The sequence below is a fragment of the Nycticebus coucang genome, chromosome 14, assembly GCF_027406575.1.
Source record: "Nycticebus coucang isolate mNycCou1 chromosome 14, mNycCou1.pri, whole genome shotgun sequence".
Classification (NCBI taxonomy): Eukaryota; Metazoa; Chordata; class Mammalia; order Primates; family Lorisidae; genus Nycticebus; species Nycticebus coucang.
The window spans coordinates 45,302,327-45,315,351 of record NC_069793.1 but is presented as its reverse complement, the minus strand read 5'-3'; the positions used below and the strand labels follow the sequence as shown (position 1 = coordinate 45,315,351).

Here is a 13,025-nt window from a genome sequence, read left to right as displayed (position 1 = left end):
AGGACATTATGCTAAGTGAAATAGGTAGGAACAAAAAGGAAAACAAATACTGTATGATTTCTCATATATGTGAAATCTAAAAACATTAATCTCATAGAAACATAGAGTAGGAAGGTGGTAACCAGAGGCTAGAGAGGAAAGGTGGAATTCAGAAGGAAAGATATGGATCAAATGGTAGAACGTTTTGGTTAGACTGGAGAAATTATTTTTAGTGATCTATTGCACATTGTGACCACAGTTGATAATAATGCATTGCTTATTTCAAAATTGCTAATAGATGTTTAATGTTCTCATCACGAAAAAAAAGTTAGAAAGGTGTTAGTTAGCTTTATTTAGTCTTTACACAATGTATAAATTGATCAAAACATCACATGGTACCCCAGGAATATATACATGATTAAAAGTAAATAAATAAGAAAAAATGTATAGGCAAACCACCAACTGGACAAGTATTTACAACATGCTTAACTATCAAAGGAATCATTCAGCATATATAAAAACTCTACAAGTTAGTAATGAAAAAGAGAGATATTTAATTAAAATGAGCAAAACTTGAGCCAACAATGCAGAAAGAAAAATGAGTAGCCAATAAGTGTATGCAGATGCTCCATTTAATAAATCATTACAGAAATGCAAATTAAAAAACACTGAGATAGGACTTCACATTCATTACAATGGCTGAAATTCAAAAGACCAACAGTACCATATTTTGGGGAAGTATGTAGAGCAAAGGGAAAACTCGTACAATTTTCCTGGGAAGGTGATATAATACCACCACTTTAGGAAATAGATTGGTGATTTCTTAGAGTTAAGCATACATTTTCCTGTGATTCAACAATTTCACCCCAAGAGAAATGAAAACACAAAAGGACTTGAATAGGAATATTCACAATACCTTTATTCCTAATAACCAAAACTTGAAGACTACCCATATATCTACCCATGTGAAAATAGTTAAACTGTGATACATCCATACAATGAAATAGTAGTCGGCTTTATAAAAGGAACAAATTACTGGTATACATTACGCAATGACATAGAAAAATCCTTAAAATATCCTGTTGAGCATAAGAGCTAAGAACAAAAAAGTACACATTATACGATTCTAAATATGTAAAGTCAAAGGTCAGACAAAACTAATATTCAGTGTTAGAAACAGGAACAATGATCACCTGTGGGAGTGGAAGGGTAATGTGAAGGGAGCTCAAGGGACCTTTCAGAGGTGATGAAAATATTTCATGCTTGAATGGAGTTTCGGTTACAAAGTTGCCTTCATTTAACAAAACTCATTGAACTATACACTTATGTCTGTACATATCATTCTTTCTTAATTATACCTTAATTAAAAATAATAAAAATTATTTAGAGGTATATTTTAAATTCATATATTATTTTTATAGAATATACAAATGTATAAAATATGTGAGTTTCAATTAATAAAGTAAATGCTGTATGGTCTTTGGATTAAAAGGCACATCAGACATACATCCCGTCCTCAAAGAACATAGAGTGTAGTCAGACACATTGGAAACCTGCCATGAGGGATTTCAGACCCCTAGAGAGAAAGAACTGGGCAAAGCCAAAGAGGAAGGAATGGGACAGCGTTTGAAAGGAAAACACAAAAAGACATTGTGTTTCAAGCCTTAATTATGCTTTGACAGTGATTTATCTGGTTATAAAACCCAATTTTATGTTTGCAAAGGTTGAAAATAGTGAAAGCAATAAATTTAAAGATGATGGCTTCAATTTGGTAAATGGAGATTTTGTGCAGCATAACTTAAAAATTCATCAGGTTATTCATCCATTAAGTCATTTATTCAATAAACATTTATAAAGCTAGGGAGATATTCTGAGGCCTGCCAAAGTTAAAGAAGACTGCTCTTTGGGGTCTAGATCAGTATTTCATTTTTCTAATTTGAGACAAATCTCAGGGAAGAGAAAAAAGAAACTTGTTAAAAGTGCAACATTTTTTTTCCTTTCTATTTAGTGCAATGACCAAAGTTTAGAATTTTCCTGCACGGCTTTCGGCCTTCTGCTGAAGGTGGGATTCGTCCAAAGTGGGATAGTGGGAAGAGTTCTGGACCCAAAAGTTGCCAAAGGTCATGGGGAAGTGTAGGGCTCCTGTGACGCAGTTCCAGAGACACTGCACTTGGGCGCTTGGTGTTTGTTTAACAGATATTGTGTCATTTCATCCTTGGGAGGAGGATTATTTCTTTAACAGTTTTAGGATCAGGGGATGATAATCCTAGTCCTTTGGGAGGCTGAGGCATGAGGATCTCTTGAGCTCAGTAGTTCAGACCAGCCTAAGTGCTAGACAGCGACCCTACGAAAAATAGGGAAAAAAATTATCTGGGCATGATAGGGGGCGCCAGTAGATCCAGCTACTCAGGGGAGTGAGGCAGGAGATCACTTGAGCCCAGGAGTTTGAGGTTGCTGTGAGCCAGAGTGACACCACGGCACTGTAGCCTGGGGCAACAGTGAAATTCTGTTTCTCAAACAAACTCCCAAACTGTGATGGGGGAAGCTGGTTTTCAAAGCTACATCTGTCTGACCCAACCAGAGACTGAGTTGCTACACCAAACTGCTGCCGGACATCTCGAGGGATCCCCGAGGAAAGCTTCCTTCACCATTATCCACCTCGGGGGTGTCCTGAAGAGCCTGCTGGAGAACCAGCTTGAGGGTCCTCCTCTGCTGACGCCACCACCGCTGCCTAGAGGAGCCCACGAAGAAGTAAATGATGGGGTTGGCGCTGCTGTTAACACAGGACAGGACAACTAAAACCAAATCAAGGTAACAAGTGAACACATCAACTTTCCAGGTTAAGAGGAACCAGTAGATGCCGAAGGGCAAGCCACAGATGAGGAAGGCCAGCACTGTGAACACAATAGTCACATACAGCCTGGTCAGTGGCATCCGCTGGGAGCTGCAGAGGATCCTCACCAGCAGGGCCAGGCTGGACCCAGAGAGAATCACAAATAAAACAATGAGCCACGCTGCAGTGATGAAATCAAACATGCGACACCAATCATAGTCACCCCACCTAAACAGGAGGCCACAGTACTCCCCTTCTAGGATGCTCAGGAGCAGGGACAGGCCCCAGAGCAGGGCACATGTGATCGCAGACAGGTGTCTGGGGCGGCGACAGCGGTACCAGATGGGCCGCAGGACCGACAGGCAGCGCTCGGTGCTAATGGCGCTCAGTATGCTCAGACCTGCAAGGTAAGCAAAAGTCAACACAGTGGCGATGGCGTTAGGGATGAAGACCGATATGCTATGCAAGGTGCCAATGACGATCCCCAGGCAATTTACAATTAGGAAACTAAGGAAGAGAAAGTCGGCGGCCGCCAAGTTGAGGATGTAGACGGAAAAGGCGTTCCTGCGCATGCAGAAGCCCAGGAGCCAGAGCACAACCCCGTTTCCTGCCAGCCCAACCAGGGCAATGGCGAGGATTAGCGAGGACAGGATCAGAGGCTCTTTGCCACAAGTTGGAAGAGGGTGCTGTTCATTTCCATTCTTTGTTATGATTTCAGTCACTGGAGGAATGGTTGAGTTCATGCTCAGAAACCCTCCGTCAGTGCTCCTGCGAACAGAAAAAAGACATGAGCACCTGGGTGGTGATCCCTGATTCTCAGCACCACCTGCTATGTGGGAATTGCCCACCATGTGTTATGCGGGAAGGAAACAGAGGCTCGAAAAGAGTAAACTATTTACTGAAGGCCAGGGAGTCCTGGTACCTGGATTTAAACCCAGTTCTCACTAACTCTAAAGACTGGGCTCTCTCTACTCCAACTGTCATGTCTTCTACTGATGTGAGAATAGTCTAAAGTCTAAACACCCCACTCACTGTACTAGGCCATGTCATGTCCCCTGGAGGAGAAAATCTGGGCAGGCTGTGTGAAACAAGAAGAGACAAGACTCTGAACCCAGCATTCCTTCTCTCCTGGTTAGAGGTTTCCTCTCTGGGGCTGGAAATCGGAAGCCCAGGCAGGACCCAGGCCATCCTTAGTGACTGAAAGGAGTCCATTCACTAGGCAGAATGGAGATCATGATTTAGTGTCGTGAAGGGAATGTGACTTCTTGCTGGAACAGGTGTGAGGATGATCACACCTAGAAATGGGCTAGAATGACTCAATGGGGAACACTTTTCTCTTGTCCATTTTTGGATTCTCAGTGCCTAGCTCCATGTCAGAGACACGGTAGGTGTTCAAAAAATTGTAATCCAAAAATGAATAAATAAATGGGAGTCAAACAGTAGTTGAAAATTTGTGTTAAATGTAATACAAACGTTTTAAAAATGAAATCAATCACCAGAAAACACACATGTAAAGAAATGAAGAACATTTCAATCCTCATGTTTCCTTTTGTGGAACACTGGTGTATTTGAAAGGACCCCTTCTGCCTTTACAGATGGCCGGTGATGGGCACTGTTCTGTCTCTAACCCAGGGAGGGTCCGGATATGGCTTTTACTAATGAGCGCCCACAGGAGTTAAACCCACAGTTTAGGGAGAGGATTTAGGGCTCATTTGAATTGCTCTGCATTTTAGAGGAGAAAGGGGCAAGTTGGGAAAAGGAGAGAGGGAGGTGGCAGTGAGTCGAGGAAGTTTCTAAGGAGGACCCCACTCTCCTCCGACTGATTTTGAGTGGAGTTTGCTTTGCTGATTAAAGCATCTCTGGAAAGGATTCTTTGGCGGAAGGGGGTGGGAAATAGCAAAAGTGCCCAGTCCATTTTTACATTGTTCAGAGTTTTGGGTGAAAAGGCAGATGCTGGTGAATTCCACTTGGGAAGGAGATCTTTCTCATATCAGTGCCCACCACTCACCATCTGTGAAAGCAGCTGAGGGGGTGCTCCTCAGGTATAGCCTTTTAACCCTCTGTAGGGCCTAATGAGGGCAGTACTATTAGTCCCATTTTATAGATAAGGAGACTAAAGCACAAATAGATTGAGTGATATGCTCCAGGTCTCTTGCAAACAAATGGTAGAGTCTACATTTGAATCCACAGGTCTGTGTCAGAGTCCTTGTTCTTAACCAGCCTGCAGCCCCATTGCCAGAGACTGGTGTCAAGTACACACACAGGAAGTAGATAACCAACAAGTAATGCTCAAGTCAAATCCAAAATAGAACTTTAAAATCATGATTGTTTGAGCCTTGATTAAGCAAATTTAAGATGCACTAAGTGGTAACAGTCAAAGAAGTGGTAACGATCAAAGAAGGGGAAGAGATGTGAATAGAAGCCAAGTGGGAGCAAACCACTGAATACATGAGCCCTTTTCTGCTTCAGAAAAGACGGATATCAATCCACACTGCAGAGGACTCACACAGGAGGCCTCCACATGGAAAGGGGATGTGTCCTTCTTGGGGGTGCAGAGTTAGCATCAAGGATGATGAATGCAACCATCACATGCTCTTAGTTCCAGTAGCCCTGGTTGGCCTGATAAGGATATGGAGGAAAACCACAACATCTGTTGCCCTCCTTCAAGGCATCTTGCCTTTTTTACTCATGGAAGTGAACAGTTTGCAGGGGCTATAGACCATTTAGAAGATGGTTTAGTCTATTTTTCATTGTAAAATACAAATAATGTAACCTTTATCATTTTAACCATTCTAAGTATATGATTCAGTGGCATTAAATTCATGTACATTGTTGTGCAACCATTACCACCATCCATCTCCAAAACTTCCTATCATCCCCAGATGAAGCTTTATATCCATCCAAAACTATCTCTCCACTCCTCTCTTCTGTCCCAGCTCCTGGTAACCTCTATTCTACTTTCTGTCTCTATAAATCTAACCATTCTAGGTACTTCATATGAAAGAGACCATACAACATCTGTCCTGTTGTGTCTGGTTTATTCCACCAAGCCTCATGTCCTCAAGGTTCATCCATGCTGCATGTATCAGGATCCTACTCCTTCCAAGGTTGAACAACATTCCATTGTACGGGTAAGTCACATTTTGTTTAACCTTTTATTTGTTGATGGACATTGTGGTTGTTTCTATCTTTTGGCTATTATGAATAATGTTGCTATGAACGTTTTGTACAAATATCTGTCCAAGTCCTTGTGGGTTTAGTATGTCCATTTAAAAAAAATAACTATGTGGCATTTGGCACTGTGCTAATACCTTACACATACCATCTCCCTCTAATCTGTGCTGCATCCCCTAAGAGGGGGTATCATCATCGTTATCTTCTTTTCTCCAAGGAAATTGAGCCTCATAGAGGTTGAGTCTAGACTACCCAGATGATAAGTGGCAGAGGCAGTGTCTGAACCCAGCTCTGTGTCTGCTGCTCCTCCACACCCAACCCTTGCCCTCTGGCTGTGCTAAGGTGCCTTGGCTTCCGAGGGTATTCTGACCTTGTGTCTTCTTCATCTTTTGTGTCTCTCAGGCTGGCTTTAGCTAGAATAGCAGTGGGGTTCCAGCTACAAGGTCATCTGGATATAGTACAGCTCTATTTTTAAGTGTATGTCTACTTTTTTTGTCTCCCTTATTAAATTCAAAGCTCTATAATGCCTAGACCTGCCTGGTTTTTCTTGTGGTTGTTCACTATTGTATCCCCAGCTTCCAGCTAATATCCCTCATCTATTGTAATATTCTCATGTAACAAAGGAAGAAACCCAGACTTAAGGAGCCCAAAAGCTTTTCATGAGAACATATGGTGAAAAGCAGGCCTGGTACCAGTCCTGGTCTCCTGGAGCCCATTCCCATGTCGGCTTGTGTTCCATGGCTACATCATTCACTATTTATGAAGCACTCCTGGAAAAAGCTATGCAAGCACATAGTCCAAGAGAGAATCAGGGGTTATAGAGACTGCTTGTTAGTTGCCCCAGTAGTCATCTTCCTCTTCTCACACATAATAACTCAGAGAGTCTTAGATCAGAAAAAGGACCCCATCTCTCAGCCTCCCTTGATGCTGATGGCACGGTGTGATCAGGTGATAGTCAACAGGAGGTGAAAGGAAGTAATATAACCAACTCTTCCTGTGCTCTTTCTGCTCTTCCCCAGGGCTGGAATGCTGATGTGTTCAGGACCCATGTAGGAGCATAAGGATGAGGGCATTTCTTTCAGGATGGGGGTGAAAAATTGGAAGGAGCTTTGATGTCTAACATGTTGGTGTCATTAATCTAGGAGTAAAAAGCTTTCTTTCTTATTCAAGTCACCATTATAATAGGTTTCTCTTTAGAACAGCCAGAATTATAAAGTTAAAATACTTACAAATACCTATGTACTCCTACCCTTTTTTTCCAACTACATTCCATTCTCAAGCACTTGGGATGATAGTGAGATAATAGTACAAAGAAGTGATGCTAAATGGGAGGTCAAAAACAAAGCAAACTAACTGGGAGGAGATATTCTAGAATGAGAAATTGATCCAATCACATTGAGATAGATTCCTAGGAAATGGAAACTGTTAAGAGGCTATAGGAAGAGAGGGACTTTACCTAATAATTGCAATCAGTGTAACCTGACTTATTGTACCCTCAATGAATCCCCAACAATAAAAAAAAAAGAGGCTATAGGAAGAAATGAATTTTCTCCACTTGCCATCAGGATCTCATGTCTAACCTTTTCTACCCTCCTCTCCTTCCTGGGAGGAGACATCTCTGTGGGCTATAAATGGGCTATCCTTCTTTCTAGTTCCTGGTTGCATTTAGTCAAAGAAATACATTAACAGGAGATTGGAGAGCAGGAAGGAAGTGATTTCAGGGGTTTTGATTTCCTGGTTCGCTCCCTTGTAGGCTGTGAGTTCACAGTTGCATCATCATCCTACTTAAGGACATAGCCCCTGTCTGGTGGCCCTTTCCCAGCTACAGCTTCCGCACATTCTGAGTTCTCATAATTTTCTTTCAATTTATCCCATTGGGCCTAGCAATAGTAACAGTGCTTCACTCTTCCTTTCTTTTGAGGATTTCATCATTCTTCAGACATTTCCCTTCACTCTAATCACACCTTTGTAAAAGTCTCTTCATTAAACTCTTCTCAACTACCTATATAGTGTGTCTGAGGAGTGTTTTCTGCTGGGACAATAAAGAGATACAATGGGTACAAAGAAAAAGTCTTTCGCATAGCAACCAAATCCATGAAACCTGAGGTATTAACAACTTAGCTTTGAGAAGTACTGCCTGAACGCTATCTCGTTCCCTAAATTAAAGATAGCCAAATATTTCTCTCCACAATTGCAGATATCAATGGATGAAGAGAAGGAGAGAATATAAGGAGATAAGACAAAAATGTAAAGAAACTGGTTGATCCTATTTGAATCTCCCACCATCTAAACTGCCAGCATCCAAAACTCCCTCAAAAGAGCTTCATATCTCCAGATTCTTGTTGAAGATCGCACTCCCAAGATGAACTTATTGGGAGGTGGACTAGGAGGGGAAAACTCAAACTGCCTTTGAAAGAAGATGATCCTTGAACACTCTTACCTCATCACCATTCTTCCTGCTGGAGGTGGTGAGTTGAGAAGGAAGCACTTTCCTGGGATTGGCAAACAGCCCAGGATGCTTTTCTGCCCTCTGGATGGAGGAGCCTGTAGGAGCTTGAGTGAAACTGGTGACCAAGTGAGGCTTATCAAGATGCTGGACAACCCTGTGATTTCCTGCTCCGGGAGTTCTAGCAAATCAGAGTGTGAAGCAAGAAACCTCACGAGACATTTCTCAGCATTTGGCCTGACTCCAAACTCTTATCTTGGCCTCATCCTACACCATCTGATCTCCCTCCCTGCCATCCTGGATTCTTTCGTTGCCCATTGTGAGCCAGTGCAAAAAGCAGACGCACTTAGCAAAGCATGTTTTCACAGCTCGATAGTAGTCTGCCCTCTTCTGCTTGGCATTCAAAGCCCTGTGTGGCCCGACTCACCTCATCTTTTAAAATTCAATCACAGAAGTAAAGTATATGGATTAGTTTTATTTTAAATGACACTAGGTGTAGAAAATGAATTGTAAAGTCCTCATTCTCAAACAGCAGCCAATGTGTACATTTCCCATTCTTAATTATTTTAGAAGTTTTGCATAATAAAAATACATTTCCATTTTAGATATATCAGTGTTAACAATTGGATACATTGAGTCCCTTTATAAAAGATGGGGCACTTAGCACACCACACAATCTGTCACATTTCTCCTTCTACCTCCTGATATTTGTTAGCTAGATTACTTTTAGATCATCTAGAACCAACCAATATTTTCAGCCTTATCACCTATCGCTTCCTTTCATATGCTTATGTGGCAGCCAAACTGAGTTATAGTTAACTATGAAGCATTTAAAACAGTCATAGAAGTGTATTTACTCATTTATTAATTCATTAAATGCTACTTGTAGTGTGCCTATGATGTGCCAGGCACCGTTCCAGGCAATGAAGACACCGTTCCAGTGATGAACACCCGAGATCATGCCCCTTTGCATTGCAGGGAGTGTGTGTCAATGGAGGAGAATTCTGAGATTCAGCGTGTCCTCATACTTTGATATAGTGGGCAAACTGTACAATTGTCACCGGAAGTCTGCCTTCCTTGAGAGCAACACCAGGACCTCGGAAAGTTTTAACTTCTGTTACCTTCCTCCTATCCTCCAGTGTTTTATTTTGATCCTTCCCCCCAATATATTAAATACTTATTATTGTTTTAAATAGCCAGTATTTGTTCACATTTATCCATATCACCATGAGTGTTTTTGTTCATCCTCCAATTTCACATATCATATCTTCCTTCCATTTCTCAAAACACATTCTTCAGCTTTGTTTGTGAGAGCCTCTGGGTAGTAAATTTCCAGTTTTTGCCTGATGTATCATTGTTTCATCCTCAATTTCTAAAGTTACCTTTCCCAGGCTTGGCATTCTAGGATGACAGCTACTTTCTCCCAGCATACTGAAGGTCTGCCTTTTGACTGCCAGTGTTACTGATGTGGGACTGGCCATCAGTCAAGTGGCCATTTTCTTGTAGTGATCTCTATTTGTTTTCTCTAAGACCTCTCCTTTTTCTCTACAGTGGTACATGCTAACTCAAACGTGTCTAGTGGCTTTCTTTTTCATATCATGTTTGGTATTTGTGAAGTTTCCTAGATTTCAACAGTATTATTATCATTTAATATTTCTGGACAATGTTATGCTATAATCCCTTAAAATGTTGCTGAGTTGTTAAGGACACAAAGCCAGGCTGCTTGGCATCTCTTGGACCATACAGAAATGTTTGTAAGTTTGCCATGTTTGTTTCCTCATCTGTAAAATGGGAATAACATTAATGTCTACTTTACAGACTTACTAAGAAAATTAATAAATTAACTTATCTAAGTGTATCTTAAAACAGGAGCACACACTAATAAATTTTATATTCTTGTTAACTCTTATTATCATTTTTATTATTCTCTCTTTCTGTAAGTCTAATTTAACATATAGGAAACCTTTTTATATCTTTTATAAAAAATATCTTTTATCTTAATTTCTCCTCATTTTAAATTTCTTTGTCTTCTAGGCTGCTTTCTGGGAAATTTCTTCAGATATATCTCCCAGTTTACTCAGCTCTTTTCCACTGTGTCTAATCCATCCACCGAAATTTAAATTCAATTTTTATATTACTAATTTCTAGAAATTTCATTTGATATTTTGTTTTTAAACTTGATTAGTTATTTTTTAATCTCTTGATGCTGGCTTGTATTGTCAACTCTCTTTTATATCCTTTTACCCTCTTAAGTATAGCAATATTATAATTCTGAAAAACAAACGCCACATGCACTTACTATTAAATTGGAACTAACCAAAGAGCACACATGTGCACAGAGGGAAGTAAAACTCAGTGGAACTTAAACAGGTAGAGGAGGGAAGAAAGGAGGGGAATAAACCAACCTAATGGGTAATATGAAAACTATGTGAGTCGTGGGAATCCCTATGGCTGGGACTCAAGCATTTCAGAAATAAACCATATAACCCAAAACATCTATAATCCCTTAATATGTTGAAATAAAAAGCAATTCTCTGATAATTCCAATGCTATAAACTATGTATGTCTGATTTTACTGTCTATTGTTTTTTTCTGGCAATTTCAAATGGTGCTTTATTTTTTGTGTTTGTGATTTTGACTGTGAGCTGCGTTCTTTCCTTAGGAGCTTCTTTGTAAAAATTTTGTAATGCCTGAATTGCAGTTGAGTTCTTTCAGAAAGGATTTGTGTTTTCTTTTGCTAATTGACTGGGGGAACTTCCCAGCATGGCTTTCATGTATCAGGATGTCCTCAGAAACCTCACTGGTCATTTGAAGTTTTAGGAAGAACATAGGTTGTGTAAATTGGGACCACAATGTGATACTAACTTGTGGTTACAATTCTTGAGAGAAAGATTTTTTCTTCACACAGAACCAAGCTTGAGTAAAATAATTTCTTGGAGTTTTTTTTTCTTCTCATTAAGGAGAAATACACTAAAGTTTCATTCTTTTGAAGTCCCATATTTTCATGAGGCTGTCCTGTTAGACTTCTACCTTAGTTGTTCTAAAACTCTGTTTTAAATCCCTGCAAAATAAGAAATAAAATCTTATGAGAGCAAAGGAGATCCACGTAAGAGATTTAAACAAGAAAATGACTCGTTCAGATCTGTGCTTCAGCAATGTCTCTTGGGCTGCTGAGTAGAAAATATATATATATAATAGAATATAGATGAAAATATAAATTACTGGTTAATCTTATACATAGAAACAATTGCATAGATACTTTGGCACATGTACACAAAGTATCTAACTGTTTATGCTATTTCATAATATGTGGTTTCAATTTGATAATTATTGACTATGGAAACATAAATCACAACCTTTTGTTTTCCATTTCTTCCCTGTAAAATAAGATGTTTTCTGGCTATGATGGATCTAAAACTAAAAAAAATTCTGTTGCTTGTGAAGGCTTTTCTCTGTCATGTGCCAAAGAGAGTAGACACCTCAAATAGGCTTATCTCTGAAGCCAAACCTGAATCTGTTGGGGGCTTAGTTGTTTCCAGAGGCCATTGTTTTCATCACTGTGATATACTCATCAAGCTAAGCTCCTCTTCATAGCTCAAAAATTTGTGTCATGAAGTCTTTTCAAATTGAGTTGAGAATGCAGGGCAGTGTTTTATTTGTTTGTTTGTTTTTTCAGGGCAGTATTATTTAGAAAGACATGTAAAGAGCAGTTTTGTTTCTGGAATAAGTGTGTAGAGCTGATCTCAATACACGGGCTTGCACAGATACATCTTTGAGAAGCTGTGGCTCATCCATGTACCTGGGCCTCTTCTCGTTCTTTTCTGGGCTAGAGTCAACCCTAGCCAGTTCAGGCAGCTTCGCCATCAGCTTAAAAGCCAAAAAAGTGCCCTGAAACCAAAAGAAGGGGAACATCCTGATGATGTCATTTGAATTCTAGGTCCATTATGTCTACAGCTGGTTTCTCCTACACACTTTGTTATTTGAAGCAATACCGTCTGATAGTTGCTAAAATTAATTTAGATATCTGTTCTTTGCTCACACAGCCATAAATATGTCCATATTAACATCTGCATCATATTACATTTCAAGCTTCTGAGGACATATTTCTCTCCCAATGCACTGTGAACTTTTTAAGAATAATGAACATATCTTTGAATCTTGGTGCCGAGAACAGTGCCCAAAAGTGCTTAGCAAATTTTTAAATGCATGCATTTGTGTCTGTACAATGAATTCAATGAATTAATGATATAACAAATGACTTGGAGAGGTGAGAGTTGTGGAATATTCTTGGAAGAGGACCTTTAAAGTTTAATCGTGAGAAATATCTGTAATTAAAGTGCAAACAAAATGAAGATAAAAAACATATTTGACATGATAGAATCCAGGATCCTATTTACCATGCATTTGAAAATTTACCCAACATTTAGAAGCACAGCCCTTGGAGAACTAGCACTCATCTGTAGTTAAAGTAGATTAGTTTCTTAATTTCCATACAATTTAGATACCTGTATATTGAGGGAATGGAGGGTGACAACTGTGACATTGAGAATCACTAGGAATTCCAGGAAAGTAAAAGAATACACTGGGATTGAG

The 13,025-nt window shown here is 39.9% G+C and overlaps 1 protein-coding gene across 1 annotated transcript; it reads right to left on the bottom strand.

Moving 5' to 3' along the window:
* Window positions 1–2,571: 2,571 nt before the first annotated feature.
* On the bottom strand, window positions 2,572–12,296 carry MRGPRX2 (MAS related GPR family member X2). The gene is made up of 2 exons (XM_053559877.1): window positions 12,232–12,296; window positions 2,572–3,580 (listed from the first exon to the last, which is right to left on the bottom strand). The coding sequence occupies exons 1-2, from the start codon at window positions 12,294–12,296 to the stop codon at window positions 2,572–2,574; spliced, it is 1,074 nt and encodes a 357-aa protein (XP_053415852.1).
* Between the last annotated feature and the right edge of the window lie 729 nt (window positions 12,297–13,025).